Source organism: Brachionichthys hirsutus, chromosome 22 (genome assembly GCF_040956055.1).
Source record: "Brachionichthys hirsutus isolate HB-005 chromosome 22, CSIRO-AGI_Bhir_v1, whole genome shotgun sequence".
NCBI classification, from domain to species: domain Eukaryota; kingdom Metazoa; phylum Chordata; class Actinopteri; order Lophiiformes; family Brachionichthyidae; genus Brachionichthys; species Brachionichthys hirsutus.
In genome coordinates, this window is record NC_090918.1 from 144,307 (window position 1) to 164,306 (window position 20,000).

At 48.4% G+C, this 20,000-nt stretch overlaps 1 protein-coding gene across 1 annotated transcript in view; it reads left to right on the top strand.

Moving 5' to 3' along the window:
- nav3 (neuron navigator 3) overlaps positions 1 to 20,000 on the top strand; it is a 160,435-nt gene that overhangs the window by 55,407 nt on the left and 85,028 nt on the right. Inside the window, exons 3-5 of the mRNA XM_068755448.1 lie at positions 268 to 320; positions 15,230 to 15,302; positions 19,828 to 20,000. The exon at positions 19,828 to 20,000 is cut by the window's right edge and continues 2 nt beyond it. Coding sequence (XP_068611549.1) covers positions 268 to 320; positions 15,230 to 15,302; positions 19,828 to 20,000 — 299 coding nt within the window. The remainder of the gene's footprint in view (positions 1 to 267; positions 321 to 15,229; positions 15,303 to 19,827) is intronic.

A 20,000-nucleotide genomic window follows, 5' to 3' on the forward strand; every position in this document is an offset into this window, starting at 1 on the left:
CTCCCTGCTCGCCCGAACAGACAATGAGGCCAAGCTGGCCTGTCCCTAATTCTCCGGGGGCAGCTGAAGAATTAGGCAGCTTGCTTCCCAACCCTTTCCTGCGTCGCGTTACCACACACACACACGCACACACACACATTCTCTCCTACGCTACGCTCAGCGGCGTTCTCCTGCTGGATTTGTGCACCTGCACTGAAAGTCCGCGGCCGTTGGGACGTGAGTCTGGACGACAGTAACAGACGCATTTCTTCATTTCCTCTCTCACAGCGAACGAGAAGGTGGAGGATATCAATGGCAGCCCGAGGAGCCAGTCGCAAATGGTGAGTGACTCAGCTTCACGTTTCCATCCCTCCTGCAATGCACTCGTGAATGGGGGGGGGGGGGGGGGGGTTGCACTTAAGAATTGATGTCATTGTTAGTTTGGTAAATTCCATCGAGCTTATTTGACAGCTCAGTGTTGAAGTTTTGATTTACAAGCATCCGGGAGATCGAAAAGTTCCAACACATGTGACTTGTGCCGTTTCCACAACCCCCTTCCTTCCGGGTGGCCATGACGGCGAGAGAAGTGGCGTTTGTCTCTCTGTTAATGAGATGGCGCTCCGTAAAACCGCTGATTGTCGTCCCTGCGAGATAATTAGCCCTCACTTTGACTAGAGTTGGATGTGCCGTGTCGCTTTGCCCCGGCATCTGCCCTCCTGCCTGTAAAACGGCGGCAGCTCTTTCGTGGGTCTTACATTCGTAGCGTTTGGGCGTGACCTGGCGTCACACGCGTCTACGTCACTGTGGGCGTCGTTCACCGTGTCTCTGCCTGTTTACTTTTATCCACATGAAGTCATTTCGGTTGATTCGGAGCTGATCAACTGGTCGCTGAAGTCGTGCTGTGAGAAATGCTGCAAGCACAATGCCAGGTGGGCGGCGCTGTGCGGGGGGGGGGGGGGGGGGTCTCGGTCACTTACTCAGCCCATTGATCCACCTCCTGCGACCACAGAGCAGCTTCGGGATCTGAAGTTTGAGGAAGTGTGGTTGCTTATAGCTTTGGCTCGGAGGAAGGAAACAGCAACAAAAGAGCTAGCACAGCCAAGCCGGGAAGCGTCAGGGCTCGTCCAACGGTACAACGGTAGAGGAGATGAGTATCTGAGAGGAGTATCTGAGAGGAGTATCTGAGAGGAGTATCTGAGAGGAGTATCTGAGAGGAGTATCCAAAAGAATAGTCAGCAGCACAACAGCCTCAAAGCAGCAAGACAGTGGCAACGTTAAGTTAATCCACGATCACGAGCTCGCGGGTTAGCTACCGATCACGACTCTGATATATATGGATCGTTATTGGCATTACTTTTGATCAGATCTGGAGTTAGGCTGTGGAACAGAGTGAGACCTCTCTAGGGAGGCAAAAAAACCCGATCGGGACATCCCGAGTCAGAATGCTCAAACGGCTGGCACTGCGCGTCTGGCTGCGTGAGTTAATCAATCGATTAATCCAGTGTCAATATGAACATGAGCACAGCTGACAGGCCTTGATGGAGCTCTCTCCTTTCTTTACCGTAGCCCTGGCAGAGCAGGGCGGCGCCAGATGAACATGCTGGATTCTTAGCCATCCGTCCAGCATCCGTCTGGAACCCAAGTCATCGTTCCCTGTAACCGGTTTCAGTGCGTTACGGACCTGGAGCTTAAACACGTTGCCAAGGAGCATCTCGGCAGCACAGCAGCCGTCAGTGGCCGGCCGCTCGAGTCTGATTTAAGTCTTCCTGATATTTCTCCCCACTTGGGTCTTAAATATTGATCCTGCCTCACCGGTCTGTTTCTCTCTGCCAGCCTGCTGAGTGGGGGCCAAGCGAGCAGCTGCTGGGGAGCTTTTTCAGGTCGGCCTTTTTGTCTGAGGCAATACGTTCCTTTTTCATCCAAACACTGCAAGACCCTTTTGAAATGCCTCCAGTTGGCTACTGGAGGGGGGGAGGGGGGGGGGGATCCCCATTGCCCTCCTACTTGTATGTAAACGAGTGCGACCTTTGGCCTTGCTGTTGCTACGGTGTGATGCCGTCCTCAGTTACCGCTTCAGTTTCTAACTTTGATCAATTGATTGTTAATGTAATCTAATTTCTTTGTTTTGTGGGGCAGCCCCCTAGCAGATGCTTTCAGTATGGGGGTCTCTTCAGACCAAGCCTGGCGTTCCCAGTGGTCCTACTGGACCTGTCCATTCCAGTGTTTCCCTGTGAAAGGTTTCGTTGTAGGACTTTTTAGGAATCAGTTACTGCGGGATGGTCTACCAAAGCACGCTCTCCAGCGCGTACCTGTTCCCAGATGGAATCACCTGCAGCCGCCGAGCGGGCGTGGGAGGTGGATGAGAACGGAGCTGACAGGAGTTTGGTTCGAGTCCGGTTCCGTTTCCATCCTCCACGTTAAATAACTCGCTTGTTCAGCTTTTTAGTTGGAGTCGAGACAACATGGATGTGAATCAGGAGGTGATGCTTTTCGGAGGAGGTGCTTGTCACACACACGTTTGTTTTCTCTCAGTTTGGACTTTAGTCCTCGCCTTTCACACCTCTCACCCTCCAGATTGTCTGTATGCAATGGACAGATAAAAGCGTCAGCTTAAGTTCTGTGATTTGAACTATACATATAAACGATCTGATTAAGGATCCCGCTGCCATGTAAAATCCCACGCCCTCCGACACTGCAAAGACATCCAAAGGAAACAGATGCTCACTCCGGATTTTAAATGGCGTAAGAGATGAAGCTTTTCATCCTCGGAAGGCTCGCGCTCAAACACAGAAGCAGCAGGCAGGGAGGGCAGAAAGATGCCCATTCAGCAGAAAATATGAAAGCCTCACAACAGTAATCCGCCTCATTAGCATCAGCTTCACTGTGTGAACACATTTGTGTGTTTTTAGCTTCGAGCCAACTCAGCAAAGGATTCCAGAGAAAAACAAACGCGTGTCAAGATCCAATACGAATGCAAAGATGCAGAGATTCAACGTCTGCAGGAGGTTCAGGAGGTTGCATCGACAGTCAGACAGCATGACATCACTGTGATGGTGCAGTGGTTAGCGCTGTTGCTTCACAGCAAGAAGGTCACAGGTTTGAATCCGACTTGGGGCCTTTCTGCGTGGGTTCTCTCCGGGTTCTCCGGCTTCCTTCCACCACCGGAAACATGCAGAATTGGTTACACTAAGATTGCCCGGAGGTGTGTGAGTGTGAGTGTGAGTGTGAGTGTGTGTGTGAATGTTTGTCTGTCTTTGTGTGGCCCTGTGATGAATTGGCCCACCCGGTAACGGACAAACCGGTTCTGAAGGTGGTGAAATCGGGTCTAAAGTCATTCCGCTTCGTCCGGATGGAGACACGGATCGACTCAAACGTCGGAGCGATGGAGCCGATATAAACTAATCTGTCATTTCATTCACAAACTGGTTTGTAATTCCTGCTCAGGTTCTAAATCACGCTGCAGTAGGTTTGGGCTTTCAAAACACATCTGGACTTGTTGCCTTTGAGGCCTGATTGAGTCTGGGCTTCCTTGGAGACTATAAAAATCCACCAGTTTCATCTGGTTCCCATCTGTTGGTAGCCGATATGCTAGTCTGACGGGTGGCGTATCGTCCTAACTGATCATCGGCACAGCTTGCTATAAATCTCTGATTCTAATTGATTGCTCTACTTCTAGCTCCTGAAGCGGGTTTGTGCCAGGCCAGGCCAACCGGCATCTGTTGACGCTTCCTCAGGTTGTTAGTTTGAGTGCAGCGGCGCTGGCTGTCAGGCATCTCGCCGATTATGAGTCAGTCGGTCTGAAACAACAGATCATGAGAACTCTGGGCCTCTGAATCATCCCTGGTCACTGCGCACGCCAAGCACAGGTGAGCAGATGGCTGAGGTGACTAGTAGCTTCTGATTCAAATAGAAAATCCCTCAATGTGTGGAAAAGCTTTACCATGAAGCTGTGATGTCATATCGACACAGAGCAGCTGCTTGTCTGATCTGTCGGAGGCCAGATTGTCCTGCTTGAATATTGGATCTACATTTCTCTGGTTGGGGTGGACGGTAGGCTTCGATCCGCGGGTCTGAATCTGCAGCGAGATAATAATTAGCTCACCGTCTAATGGGCATGTGTTAATGTGTGTTGTCTTTACTATCGTGCAGTGTTCTTAAATTGTTCTTGACTTGAATCGTCTATTAGGACGCTGAGGATCAGCTTAGATTTGGTTAAAAGGATTAAGACACAGATGAAAAAGAAACAACTAACGATGCTAGCAACAAAACGCAAACCAAGTAAGCTGCTTCCCTGAGAACCCAGCAGCCGATTCACAACCAGACGACCTTGGTTCTCCCTCCTCCCTCCAGCCCATCTGGGGCCGCCTCTCTGTGACCTGGGAAGCGCCACAGCTTCCAGTTATCACCGAGCATCAGAGCCATTCCTCAGAAGCTGCACAGAAGCAGGTTTGGCCTGTGCACGGCTTTCTACAGGGAAGCGGAAGCTGTGGGAGCTTGATGGTTCTGCCCAGGGTCTTAGCTGTCCAGAGGACTGGACGGAGACATCGGACGTTGTTCCTGGTATCTGCTGGAGCCATGCACCCAGCGTGGGGGTTACTGCCCCTAGAGCCCCGATCACTACTGGAGCCATGCACCCAGCGTGGGGGTTACTACCCCTAGAGCCCCGATCACTACTGGAGCCATGCACCCAGCTTGGGGGTTACTACCCCTAGAGCCCCGATCACTACTGGAGCCATGCACCCAGCGTGGGGGTTACTGCCCCTAGAGCCCCGATCACTACTGGAGCCATGCACCCAGCTTGGGGGTTACTGCCCCTAGAGCCCCGATCACTACTGGAGCCATGCACCCAGCGTGGGGGTTACTACCCCTAGAGCCCCGATCACTACTGGAGCCATGCACCCAGCTTGGGGGTTACTACCCCTAGAGCCCCGATCACTACTGGAGCCATGCACCCAGCGTGGGGGTTACTGCCCCTAGAGCCCCGATCACTACTGGAGCCATGCACCCAGCTTGGGGGTTACTGCCCCTAGAGCCCCGATCACTACTGGAGCCATGCACCCAGCTTGGGGGTTACTACCCCTAATGCCCCCATCACTACTGGAGCCATGCACCCAGCTTGGGGGTTACTGCCCCTAGAGCCCCGATCACTACTGGAGCGACGCACCCAGCTTGGGGGTTACTGCCCCTAGAGCCCCGATCACTACTGGAGCCATGCACCCAGCTTGGGGGTTACTACCCCTAATGCCCCCATCACTACTGCCCCCATCATTAGCTGTCCAGAGGACTGGACGGAGACATCGGACGTTGTTCCTGGTATCTGCTGGAGCCATGCACCCAGCGTGGGTGTTACTGCCCCTAGAGCCCCGATCACTACTGGAGCCATGCACCCAGCATGGGGGTTACTACCCCTAGAGCCCCGATCACTACTGGAGCCATGCACCCAGCTTGGGGGTTACTACCCCTAGAGCCCCGATCACTACTGGAGCCATGCACCCAGCGTGGGGGTTACTGCCCCTAGAGCCCCGATCACTACTGGAGCCATGCACCCAGCTTGGGGGTTACTGCCCCTAGAGCCCCGATCACTACTGGAGCCATGCACCCAGCTTGGGGGTTACTACCCCTAGAGCCCCGATCACTACTGGAGCCATGCACCCAGCGTGGGGGTTACTGCCCCTAGAGCCCCGATCACTACTGGAGCCATGCACCCAGCTTGGGGGTTACTGCCCCTAGAGCCCCGATCACTACTGGAGCCATGCACCCAGCTTGGGGGTTACTACCCCTAATGCCCCCATCACTACTGGAGCCATGCACCCAGCTTGGGGGTTACTGCCCCTAGAGCCCCGATCACTACTGGAGCGACGCACCCAGCTTGGGGGTTACTGCCCCTAGAGCCCCGATCACTACTGGAGCCATGCACCCAGCTTGGGGGTTACTACCCCTAATGCCCCCATCACTACTGGAGCCATGCACCCAGCTTGGGGGTTACTGCTGACGTCTAAAAACACTCAAATCAATGCTAATAACAATTGAAAACACATTTTTTGCAATATAGATACACACATACAAAACAATATAATCATACTGTATTTAAAAGAACCTGAATAAAAACCTGATTGCATCTTTTGTGCTTCCATAGCCATCAGTGGTGCTAAGAAGGCATCGTTTTGCTCTTGCAGTCAGACAGAGCTGAGGCTGCTGGGTATTTCTCGCCCTGCATTATAGCTGCTCCGCAGGTTATCCAGGTTAAAGGTTCATACCCGTCAACCAGTACGTTTTTGCCGTACAATGTACGGTTTTTATGCATTTTAAGACATGTACGGCGTAGAAGGAAATCTGTACGGAAAAACGCAAATTTGAAAATTATGGGTACCATCCGGTATGCACCGAATATCACAAAACGGCAAATCAAACAAGTTCGCCGCGGTAGCCTTCATTCCGTACTGCGTGTGCCGCCTCGGTATTTTCCATTGCATCATTCACGTGTGAACAGAGCGGAAGCACAGTACAACGTACAACGATGTCCGAACCTGAATTAAAACGCCGTAAGTTAAACGGAAGAGGCAAATATCACAGAGTGGGAGCAAATGTCAGGACGATACGAGGGATTGATACAAGCTTCAAAGAAAGGTGTGGAATATTCGTATTGTGTTGCTTGCCAAAAAGACGTGAAAATAGCTTCCTCCGGTTTCTATGATCTAAAGACGCATTTTGATACAAAGAGCCACGCCAGAAACGTAGACGTCTCGAAAACCTATCTGTTGTTTACAAATGTATTAAGCATGTACTTTGTGTGTATAGAAGAATATAACGAAACAAGTGTAAAATATCAAATGTTAAACTGTATCGTAATTAATAACGTCCAACTATGTACATAAATAAACGCATTTGAAATAAAATATATGGTGTACGATTATTTTGTATTTTGTAAGGCCATGGAGGTTGACAGGTATGAAGGTTATCTCCTGTTAAAGCGCCTCCTCCTCCTCCTCGGCTACTTACTGGCATGTCCTCTGATGTGACTATTACATATTTTACATGAGCTGAGGGTAAATGTTGTGCTTCTGAGCCACCTCTCCGCTCTACAGCTGTCAGACGTGTCTCCATTCTCCATCTTGGACGGCAGATGGCTCCGCCTCTGCTGTAGCATTGACCATGTTTTACAATTGTCTGCCTGAATGGCTCCACTTGTTGAGCTGCAAGTCGAGCTGTCATACCTGTTGTGAAATAACGCCTGCCTCTATATTAGTTCAGGCTGAGATCTGTCAAAAACTAAAGGACTGTGAAAAATGTGAGGAGGCAGATGATGGAGGGATCTGGATGCAGAAGGTTCATCGTGAGGTTAGCATTCTGAAAGGGACTAATAATTTGATATAGAGCATCAGTTATCAAATGATTTCAATTTAAAAGCAGGAGGTCATGGGAACGTCCACTGTCAGCCGTGTTGCATAAAACGCAGGTAAGAACTAGAAAGACAATCAGAGACTGCAGACCCCGCCTCCAATAGACTATTGGATCTTGTGAGACAGTAAACAGGGCTTCCGGATCAGAGGGGCCAAACCTGCTCGAGCTTGCTGCTCCGGAATGTACTACAAGACTCCTTCTGGACTCTTTTTCCCATCATGCCATTTGTGTCCCTCCCTCTTAAAGTGGCAGTTTACAGCACAGGCACAATTCCAGATGTAAAAATAATTCTAGAATCTGGATCCAGATCCGGATCAACGCCATTCTCGGGGAGGACCGAGCCACGGACAGAACCTTGCTTGTGTAAAAATTTCAAGTCGATTGGGTTACTAGTTTTTGCGTTATGCGCTCGGACAGACAAACAAGCAAACAAACAAACAAACAAACAAACGCACCCAATTGCAATACCCTCGCCTCCTCTTCGGCGAGGGTAACAAGCTTCATTTAGATTTGGACATGGAATTGAAGGACGGCTTCAGTCTCATGTTTAAGCGACGTCCATAAGAAGAAACAAATCCTCGCCTTCTGTTTGTCTTTGTCTGCTTACAAATGTTTGTCATTCAGGACAACAATGATCGACAAAGTACGCGGAGCTGTAAAGTATTCCAGTCGTGCGTGCGCTCAGCAGGACTGATGAGCTCCAGGCATCAGGTGCTCAGAGGAACATATAGAGCCAATAACCTAAAGAGATGCCCCAGAAGTCGATCATGTCTTTGCTGCGTGGGTCTCCTTGAGGATCCACAACGACCTTGAGATCCGAAGGACCATCCCTGGTCTCACCGCCAACATCTGAGGAGTTTTCAGTGCTGTGAAATAAATGAATAGACATTGTCAGCGTTCAGAAAATAACCACAGGTTCAGAGTAAAACCGAGCCGCTCCGAGACTTGCTCTGTTACTGCTCTGTTTGTGGAGCTTCGGAATACTGACGTAGGGATTTAAGGTGGTATATATTTCCAGCGGTTAAGTAACATTTTGGGTCTAAACCCCTCAATTATTGCTCTGTGCTCATGCACGGCAACGCGCTAACGCCTGCTTTTCCAGCCCCATCTTGAAGGAGATTCTTGTCTGTCCTGCAGGAAGTGGTCATTAAGATGCCGACTCATTTGTTTTTGAGTTGCATCGAGGGGATAACACTTTTCAATTCCAGCCGTCGATGCTGCTCGATGCCGATTTCCCGCCAGTGCACTTTTCACAGGCGAGCACCAGCAGGGGGCTGCTAAGCTGCCAGCGTGCACCGGCTGTACCAGGGTGAAATTCAAATGCGATCCTTCCTACGCAGATTTAGAAGCACAAAACCAATGAATACACAATCATTTTGAAATGCAAGAAAGAAAACCTTGTAAGGGCAAAAACAAATCAATATCTGCTAGTAGAAGAACTGCAGGCCAGTTTACGCTTTAAGTGCAAGCTAGTTAAGTAAAGAAAAGAAAAACAGGCACTCATTCTGAGTGTTTTAGCCAAGTGAAGCAAGCCCAGCAGCACACCCTACGTGCTGTACATCCAAGTCGAGACTTTTGGATACTTTTGTCTTCCATTCATATCTCAGTGGAAGAGAACAAGTGGAAGACTGAACAAAGTCTCGGCTCTCTCGTCTGTCACAGGTTTACTAAATATGGAGAGATTTTTATTTTCTCATTAAGACAAACATTGATTTCATGAACACATTAAACAGCGTGTGCTTCATGGACTCTGGCCGTCTGGGAGCTTCCTGTGCAGATTGGTCAGAGGTACGAAGCATCTCATCTCCTCCGTCCGGCTGGAAGGTAAACTCTGCAGGATGCAGTTCTGCTCTGAACGCCTCGTGTCGGCTGCCTCTGTCAGCAGGAGGGGGGGGGGGGGGGGGGGGTATCATGATTTGTAGTGTGGCTCTGGAAATGGAACATTCCTTAATTGAAACTGATTATCACAGAAACTTAACAGCTCCCCTCATTGCTCTCCTAGGCTTAGTGGCAAGTTTCTGCACCGCAGCACATTTTGCACATGTGCCCTCAGATCGCTCATCGAGACCCCCCAACTCTAAGTAGGTCATGATTGGGTGAAGTGTGCCTCGTCAAAATTCCGTCTCCCAAATTGCCTTTAATGGCTTATGTAGATCTGCCTGATGCCAGTCTGCATCGGAAAAATAAACAATGTGGGTTTCTTGAGAGGCTGTTACAGGATGCCACAAAGCCGAGGCCCCCACCCAACTAGCAGATAAACATCTCCAGAACCCTGTGGAACACCCTGTGGAACACTAATGCCCCGCCGTCATCAACGCCTTCAATCGTTATTCCACTTGTTTGCGTCATGATGGAGTTCAGGCGGACTTCAAACAAACTGGTTTTGTCTCAAAGCCACAGGATGGAGAAGAGTGTCAGTTAGAGGCTTAGGAGATGAAGACGCGGGTTTCCTTGGCGACGCATGTCCTTTAAGACAGCGGTCCCCAACCTTTTTTACGCCATGGCCCGGTTTAATCCAAGACAATATTTTCACGGACCGGCCTACATTTGCTCGATTATCGTTAATCCTGGCGTAGTCTAATAATAAATCATCCCAGTGGTCTAATGTCAAATGCAAATATCAACAGAGAATAAACAACATTTTGTTCATACATTAATAATCAACATTATTTATTTTAGAACAAAAATCATTTATATTAAGAAATAATTATAATAAAAAACTCGATTCAAGTGACTGCGCCGATGAGGTTTATTTTGAAATATAGCGACTCACAATCAGCGCATTCAACGAAGGAGAAATACCCGATCATTTATATATATCAAGGTGAACAATCAATCAAGTTAGTGGGAGCCCTGAGCTTGTTTCTCTGCAACGAGACGGTCCCATCGAGGGGTAACGGGAGTCAGGACACCAGAAGTGTGTCCCATCGAGGGGTAACGGGAGTCAGGACACCAGAAGTGTGTCCCATCGAGGGGTGACGGGAGACAATGTCCCATCGAGGGGTAACGGGAGACAGGCCACCAGAAGTGTGTCCCATCGAGGGGTAACGGGAGACAATGTCCCATCGAGGGGTAACGGGAGTCAGGACACCAGAAGTGTGTCCCATCGAGGGGTAACGGGAGACAATGTCCCATCGAGGGGTAACGGGAGACAGGACACCAGAAGTGTGTCCCATCGAGGGGTAACGGGAGTCAGGACACCAGAAGTGTGTCCCATCGAGGGGTGACGGGAGACAATGTCCCATCGAGGGGTAACGGGAGACAGGCCACCAGAAGTGTGTCCCATCGAGGGGTAACGGGAGACAATGTCCCATCGAGGGGTAACGGGAGTCAGGACACCAGAAGTGTGTCCCATCGAGGGGTAACGGGAGACAATGTCCCATCGAGGGGTAACGGGAGACAGGACACCCGAAGTTCTAAATGGAAGCCGGACTTTCAATGCTTTTTGGGCGATCTCTGGATATTCTGCCTTGATTTAAATCCAGAACACAGTTGTTGTCTGAAATACTTTAAGGCCACCGTCATTTGCATTGTCCAGCAGTGGATCTCCTTCTAGCACAGACCGGCTCGATTCACCAGCTTTGTTCACAAATGGGTCGCAGATCCATTCATTTGCAGTCCGTCGGTCTTTCGTCGTCGGGAAGTAGAAGTACCGCACAAACTCTTCTAGCTGCACCGGTCAAGACCGGTCAAGAGGCACAGGCGCATGCAGTCGTCCGTGCGTCATTACGCACAGAAGGCACTTTTCAAAATAAAACATCTTCAGACTGATAATCAATAAAAAAAAAAAAAGAAAAGAACTTTCTGTGCGGCCGGTAACAAATGTCTCACAGCCCGGTGGTTGGGGACCACTGCTTTAAGACATTAAAAGACAGAGATCTGTTCAACGAAAGAGACTTCTAGCTGCTTCTAAGTGAACTTATTGTCTCTTAATCAGCTATTAAAACCAGCCTGCAGTTTCACGTATAAATGCATTCCCAGCTTTTGAAGCTGCCCGAGTCCCTTGAGCAAACGAAACGGCGCTGCGCCCGGAGTTGTCCTTGTCTGAGACACACGGCAGTCCACGTAGGAACGTCTCAGGGTTCCGTGTGGGATAATCGGCTGGGAACCGTGTTTGGAGAGAAGGGAGAAACCCACATGCAGGGCGTTTGGTGCTGTGGGAACGCGTGTCAGACAGATGGAGCAGCTCTCTGTGACACGACGCCGTGATGATACCATTAGCGTGTAAACTTGTCTGGGCCGAGGGGGGGGGGGGGCGCTTCTTTAATAACTGAAATGCACCAAGATTAGCACATCTTTCAGTCTTTTTACAGATTTAAATTCATTCATTCATCTTCCTGACCGCTTTGTCCGTTAGCGTGTCCCGGGTCATGCTGGAGCCAGGATGGGGCAGTTAACCATATTTACCGCTGCGTGTTATTTACTCAACAAGCAACGGGCGGTGTTATCAGTCTCGACTGCTGCTTTTTGCCTTTGAACGGCCCGGCCTCATCTCCATCCAGTTCAGACGGATCCTTCCAAACACGTTCCTCAGAATGAGCTCCAGATAGCTCAGAGCAGTTTCCATAGAGACCACTTCAGTCACTAACTGCTATTGTTGATTGTATCTCTATTGTAATATATTGCAAACAAAAAATTAAAAATTAAAAACCTTAATTCAATTGCAATACTTTATAGTAAGGTTGTTGCAAATGTAAAATCAAATTCAAAAATGCCCTGCATGGACAAATTCCACTCGTCAAGGTGGAGCAAATATTAGAAAATGTTTTTGTGATAGTCGTTCAATGAAAACAGACTTGACTCGTCTTCCTGCAATTCAACGTTTTGTTCCGTTTGATCAAATTAAAAGCAGAAGCAAAGATACATGTCAAGTTATCCTTTTCGTTCAGCTTCTGCCCCAACCTGAAAACGGGCCTGGCCACCCACGAACACGCTCGGAACAACTCCTTCCTTCTCTCCAATTTTATTTGTGCATCGGAGGATTGTCAGGTTGTAAACCTTCAATGAAACAAATTTACAATTACCAAAAAAGGAAGCAACATCTAAAATCCTCTTAATCTTTAACACTGTAACTTTAACACAAAACTCAAATTACCGTATTTTTTGGATTATACGTCGCTCCGGATTGTAGGTCGCACCAGCCAAAAAATGCATAATTAAGAAGAAAAAAACATATATCGGTCGCACTGGAGGATAAGTCGCATTTTTGGGGAAAATTTATTTGATAAAATCCAACACCAAACAACATATAGCACAAAGAACATGCTAACACGTTTACCAAAATATCAGGTTTTATTCAGAATCACGAAATCCAAGGAAATCTTCATCCTCGGTGTCACTTTTGAACAACTCCCCCAACTCGGCAGGTAGACAAGACGCCGCTTCCTCTTCTACGTCGCTTACATCAGACTCGTCGTCAGTTGCAGTTCCAATTATTCCAGCCTTTCTGAATCCCGACAGGATGGTTGCGGTTGTCACTGAAGCCCATGCTTTGTCGATCCATTCAATGACTTCCAGGAAAGTTGCATGGCGCATTCTCCCGGTTGCCGTGAAGCTGTGCTCTCCATCCGTCATCCACTGCTCCCACAGGTTACGCAAAACTGACTTAAAGCTCCTATTCACGGAGATATCAAGTGGCTGGAGTATTTTGGTTAAGCCTCCAGGGATGATGGCAGGTATGGAGTTGAAAAATTTTAATTTATTTTTTAACTGTGGTGTGATGTGCGCTCTCATGCTATCCATCACAAGCAGAGCTTTGCGTGCTCTAAAGAAGCCATCCGGTCGCTTATTGTAGCACTTTGTAAGCCACAAGTTCATCATTTCTCGATCAATCCACCCTTTCTCGTTCACGGCGACTTCAACTGAGGAGGATTGGATTTTTGGCATGGTTTTTCGTTTGAAAATGACCATCGGTGGCAGTTTTGATCCGTCTCCACAACATGCCAGCACCACTGTGAAGTGTGATCTCTCATGACCAGTTGTAACGATATTCACACTTCTTTGCCCTTTCTCTGCAACACTTCGGCCCATGGGGATGTCAAAAGTGAGGGGGACCTCGTCCATGTTAATAATATGATCCGGTGTCACGTTGTGATCACTTACATGCTTTTCAATGAACGCGCGGAAACTGTCAACCTTGGCTTGGAAGTCCGCTGGCAGTTTTTGGGACAGTGTCGTCCTAGCTCTGATAGAGAGGCGTTTGCGCTGCATGAAGCGGTAACACCAAGAAGGTCCTCCCGCAAAGCCGTTTATATTCACCGCCCTGGCAACCACCTGGGCGTGGAGACGCAACTGCACCGTTGACAAACCTCTCCCGGCAGCACGTTGTTCAAGCACCCATGCGTGAACTCGTTCCTCCAACTGCGGCCACCTAGCTTGTCGCCCGCGATTAGCTTTCTTTGTTTTCTTCATTTCAGTAAGCGTAACCTCCGCTTTTCGCCAGTCCCTTACAAGTTTTTTGCTCACTCCAAACTTTCTTTCTGCTGCTCGATTGCCGTTTTCGGCTCCATATTTCACTATCTGAAGCTTGTAAGCCGCGGAATATGACTTTCTTTTCGGCGCCATTTTCAATCAGCCCTTCTAATTTGTGTTTTTAGATAACAGGTGTGACAGATAAATATGAACCTCCAGAAACCGCGACAGATTCTGACGGGTCACAGAGTTCCCTGTAACACCTGTTATAGAAATGTGTAGGCTACTGTCTCTGCGCTCACAGATTTTGTAAAAGAAAACATATATAAGTCGCTCCGATTTATAAGTCGCACCCCCGACCAAACTATGACAAAAACCGCGACTTATAATCCGGAAAATACGGTATATGCTTTTACAGTGTAACTTTAACTTAAATGATTTGAAGTGCCCATCTAACATGACGAGTTGATTCATACCAGCGGCTTCTTTGTGGTTCTCCTTGGCTCTTCTCACTCTGAGCTGCAGAGTGATCTGCTGAAGGGCTGCAGGCAGGCGCTCTCACTTAGCTAAATCAGTTCAGCCAGGAGTCTCTCTCACCTGCACTGCTCCATTCAACCTTCAGGAGGCGTCCTTCCTTTGGGTTGGCTGATTAATTGAGAGGCCTTTGACTATGGACGTAACAAATACATCTTTGCTTTCTTAGAACTTCAACTTCAACTTAAAGGTGATGCTCGGAGCAAACTTTCTGCCGCCGTCAGTGTTGCCTGACGTTCTGTCCGTGAGGAGGGGGCTGATTCTTTCAGCTCAGTGTTCAAGGACGAGGTCTGCAGCTATGACTCATTATTCTAGTTGCACAAAGTGAAATGTGGAGATCCAGGGACACAGAGAGCATTAAAAAGAAAGATCCAGGTTGTCATTGAAAAAGAGAATTTGTTCTCAATTGACTTACCTGGTTAAATAAGGGTTAAATAAAAAAGAAGTGAGGTTCCGCTCCTGATTCGCCCAGCTGGCCCTTTGCGTGGCCTTGGCACACGGTGCAGCAGCTGAGCGCTGAAGTGTGCTGGCGGCTGGCCACACTGCGAGGGAACTGCAGCATCACTGAGCCTCAGTCCGGCCGCGGAGTTAAAGGCTCTCCATCGTGGCGTCTGCCATAATATTTGTGCCTTTGTGTTCTGATTCTCTTGGATGTCTGTAAAGTTCCTGCCATTATGGAAGTGCGTGCACGCTCCTAACTGTGTAGGTGGCAACGCAGTCGGGAGCCAGGGTCGAGCGGGGGTTGGGTAATGACCACACAATGATGGGCTTTATGGCTAATAAGGCTGATGATGGTCCTCTGAGCCCTCTGGCCCGAGACATTTAGGCTCATTGAATGTTAAGCGTCATCGCATTCCTGCTGCGTCTGTCCTTTGTGTCTGACTTTTGGCTGTCTTCTCAACAGATCGAGAACGTGGACACTTGCCTCAGCTTTCTGGACGCCAGAGGAGTGAATGTACAAGGGCTCTCAGCAGAAGGTAAGACGAATAGACGAACGGCCGACTGAACTCTGATCAAAGGAGCAGAAGACAATGGAAGACAATGGGATTTCCCAGTTTCTAACGCAAGGCCTGGGAAATTCATTTGCCTCCAGCACTGCGGGTAGCTTTCCGTTTCTTCACAGCAACTTTAACTTTAACAAAATCAATTTCCAAGATGGAATTCACCACGCTGGTATCGTAACAGTCTCTCTATCTCAAGCTTTCACTGTGGCAGTGCAGGCAATCATTGGGGCATCAAAAGGGATTGTGGGAAGATAAAAACTCCAGAGAGGGATTTGTCTGTCAACAGAGTAAGCAGTAAAGGGCTCGTATGCTCTCTAAGACCACAGTTAAAATTACAGCAAAGTTCCAAAGTCTATGGTGGAATGACGTTTCACACGGGACATATAGTTCCTGGACGAACCCAAGATTCTGGGTTTGGAACGTCCCTGCGGAATCTTGAAGGGAAACTCACCAGACGGATGTGATGTGTCCCATTTTCCTCCTGCAGTGCGCACCCGAACCCTAAAGGGTTCACACAACAGCAGGATTTTGGGTTCCCGGAATATCCAAACTTTTGACAGAAAGCTTTAGAATGTAATCTTTTCTTTCATGGTCTTATTTCATGAAAACATTGTATGATGCGTAAATATGTATTATGAAAATTCTAAATAGTAGTATTATATTTACGTGCAGCATCAAGGTACTTACACAGGTTGTATTTAATCCATTTTATTAAATCGCTGGGAAATCTTTTTTGGCAACATTTGTCTGCTTCTTCATGTCATCCAACCTGCCCCGATAAACGGCGAGAGCTGATTCGACGGCATTTTACACGTTCATGGATCGAAGCATGTCGTCAGTGGCTGATTGAATGTTCTTTTCCACGTCCATCTATCAGAGCCTCAATCTCGTCCTCGGAGCCCCCCCCCCCCCCCCCACCTCGGGGCTCAGCCCGTCGCACGGACCTGGTTACGGCTTTGAATGTCTTTAGGGGAAAGGCCCATTGACCGCTTCAGGCCACAGATTCTTCCAGCAAGCGTTGATCATTTCAGATCTCATATCAGGAATTCCTCTGTCCATCTGTAAAAGTCACGCAATCCAGACCTCGCAAGATTTCTCTCAGCATTCGGATCTCGGAACAATCTCACAAGAAGGAACGATCAAAAAAATTGTCACGGATTCTTTAGTTGGAACTGCAGATAATTGGAGGTTTACTGTACGTATTTTAATATACACAAGTCGCACCTGAGTATAAGTCGCAGGACCAGCCAAACTATGAAAAGAAGTGTGACTCATATTCCGGAATGAGACGGCAGCAGGACATTGGGAAAAGGTCCCATTTGACATTTCTGCGGAAAGCAGAAAAGATCTCGGATAAATCTTTCTGTTGGCTCGCGCTCAATAAAAGGCCTTTAAAGTGGTTGCCGTGGTTTTATTCAATCGTTTTAGTCTTATTGGGAGAAGTTAGTCTATGAGTCACCGAGGACTTTAGAGGCGGTCTCTGAGAAAGTTTAAACCTAAGTAGGATGTTTCTGTCTTCTCATTCTTGACCTCAGAGGTTTAATGGCAAGAGAGTTCCATTTTAATGACTCAGTGTAAATGAATCAGACTCACGTTAGAACCATTCACAGCCACTCGGATCAAGCAGGGGGGATTTTACTGCAGGTCATACTGGAGGTTTTCTGGTGGCATTTTTGTGGAAGTGGAAAGAGCCGTCACCGTAACCCACTGTCAGGTGGGGGCCGCTCTATATTCAGACACCCCTATGTAGGGACGTCCCGATCAGGGATTTTGCCCCCGAGTCCGAGTCTGAATCATTTGATTTTAAACCGAGTTCCGATCCGATACTTCTATAACACAATAAAAGAACAAAAATGGCAAATAAATTTACCGCATGATAAAATACAGTCAGTAACTGAGTTCACATATCTCAGATTGGTACTTGACCCCCAACTCAAATGTGACAAACACATCATGAAAATATCCAAAACGATGAAAAGGAGTTTGAACTGCTTCAATCTAATCAGACCGTACATCCCGACATGGGTTCACTGTACAACCGAGCAGTAACGTATCCGCTCTCATCACTGCCATATCCTCAAATAATTCCATTTATTAAGCTTTGAAAGCTTCAGTATTTTTTCTTCTCTCAAACTCAAACTCAAAGGCATCAACGATCTGGCCCTGAACCAATGAGGGCGTTTATCCAGAGACCAGAAGCACAACAAATCCAAACCGGCAAATCCCACAGTGCAGGACGATCGGCCTTTTCCTGTAAGAGCTGCAATCTGTGGGACTCTCTGCCCACAGAACTCGAGGACGTCTGTGAGTTCAACCCCCCACCCCCCTACAAGCTCAAGAGTTGGCTGAAAGACAATCAAACCTGCACCCGTGTGTGTGAGTGGATGAGTGAGTTGGGCTGAGGTGAATGAATGAGAGTTGAATGAATCATTTCACTGATGTTTTATACACTTGACTTGTGTTTTATTGTATATAGTGTGTATTTTGTATGGTATTGGTGGGACGGGAGCTGAGAATTAGCATTTGCTCTAAACTCTGTTTGCGTTGCATCAAGTGTAAAATGTGTATCTGTGTCTGAATGCGTTGTCCCTGTCAAACAAATAGCCATAACTCTGTACTAGAAGCTGGGCTAACAACCTCCCACGAGGCAGACAGGAAGACTTTTAGATTCAGAATTAATCATTTCAATTATATTCTAAGTAATGTGATCACCCCGAAATCTTCCAAAAAGGGCTGCATATGCCAGCCAGCCCAACGTGTACATCCTTCCATGGAGCAATTAGACTTGAGAGCACAGGCATTACCATCTCATGCAAGCTGCAAACACATGCAGAGCAAGGCTGGGGGGGGGGGGGTAACCCAATCGCCCATGTATTTACAGACCACTTTGAAATCCCATGCTTAGAGAGTCGCGCTGCCGTTTTCTGGACGGGTCACGGTCACACTTTAATCTGGGGTCTGGGTGCAAAGGCCCTCAACAACAGCTGGAATAAGTAGGTATGGGGGAACCCAAGACGGGCTGAGTTTAGCGTTGCTCTGGTTTAACATCACAACGTGTGGACGACGTCACGGTCCAGCCAAGAAGTTCTGGTTTCAGAAGGCTGACAAACAGTACCTCTGATTTCCAGTGATTCTCAACCAATTCGATTATTATCCTACAACAATCAATACATGTTCCCCGTGTCTCCCTTGATACCAGAGCAAAAGGAGCCGTCAGAGACCCTGAACCACAGCGACACGACCCGGGACACGAGGTTGAGCGGGTCGCTCAAAAGCAGATGTTCTGTCGGACTCCCCAACACAAACTAGACCACGAGGGTCTTCTAGCTGTTCTAAACAGATGCAGACTCAGCTGTTATAAATCTCAATCTCCTTATCACCCAGCCTGCTCGTTTCAGAGGCGCTCTGATCGTTTGATATCGCCGTGAGTCGGTTTACATATCTGTAGTTCCCCATCACGAAGCCTGATGGCTTGGCGTGCCGCCCTGGGACTGACTGACACGGCAGCACTTTGTTAGGCCGAGTCGGCCCAGAGAGAGCTGCTGTTTTACCACACCTGTGAAACAGCCCCCCGAGATTAATCCTCGGCTTTCCAAACAGCGTAGGCATGGATGGCCGGGGAGAATATTTGAGCTTCGGTAGATTGGAGTAAAAAGCTCTGCTCCCTACAACTCTGTGCCAGCTTTCACCGGGGGGGAGGGGGGGGGGGGGGGGTCTTTGGAAGCTGGAACTGATGGAGCTTTGATGCGAAAAGTCCATTTCACAAATGGGTGCATTAGACGGTGATCCCCCCCCCCCCCCCCCGTGTGACTGCGGCATTCCCTCGCCGCTGTGTGTGTAGGACTCTGGGATGCATTTGTTTAAATTGGTCTGGAGGAGCTCAGTAACTGTTGAAGATGAGAATGAATTCAAGAGAAATGTATTCATTGATCAGAAATCTGCAATATCGAGTCTTTATTTCAGTTCATTATCCGATTCTTAAATTCTTTCACCTTTATCAAACTACAGTTCCTGATTTCAGGGCCGAAGCTGAAATGTACTTCCTCTCTTGTGTATTTGGATTGTTTGACCCGGGACCCGGTAACGGACCAGAACTTCACTAAATAAAACAGATGTGTGTTGTTTTGGTCTGGATCTATGACGACTGGCTCCTCGTGTGTATTAAAATTACAAATATCCCATAAATGTTTCATCTTTACTTACAGTGTATCAGTATCTGCTCCCGTTACTGCTTTCGGGCTCTCTCCACAGCTGCGTTGAAAAACAACATTTATTCACTGTGCAGTGTTTGAAAGACACAATAAATGATCTGCTTCAGTTGGAGACAGAAAAAACAGAAGTCCTGCACGATTCTTCACTTTGTTTTCCGAGAAGATGCTTTTGTTTTACTGGAGATCAGCTGCAGGGTAGAGCCGCATCCCACTGGAGCGCGGCAGTGACGGATGGATGCAGGATGAATCCGCTTGACGAGCAGCATTGTCCGTTTCTGTCCCTCCAGAGATCAGGAACGGCAACTTAAAGAGCATCCTGGGTCTCTTCTTCATCCTGTCGCGCTACAAGCAGCAGCAGCAGCAGCAGCAGCAGTACTACCAGTCCCTGGTGGAGCTCAGCCAGCAGACCAGCAGCACCGCAGCATCAGCCAGCAGCCTCAAGTCACTGGAGATGCAGTCC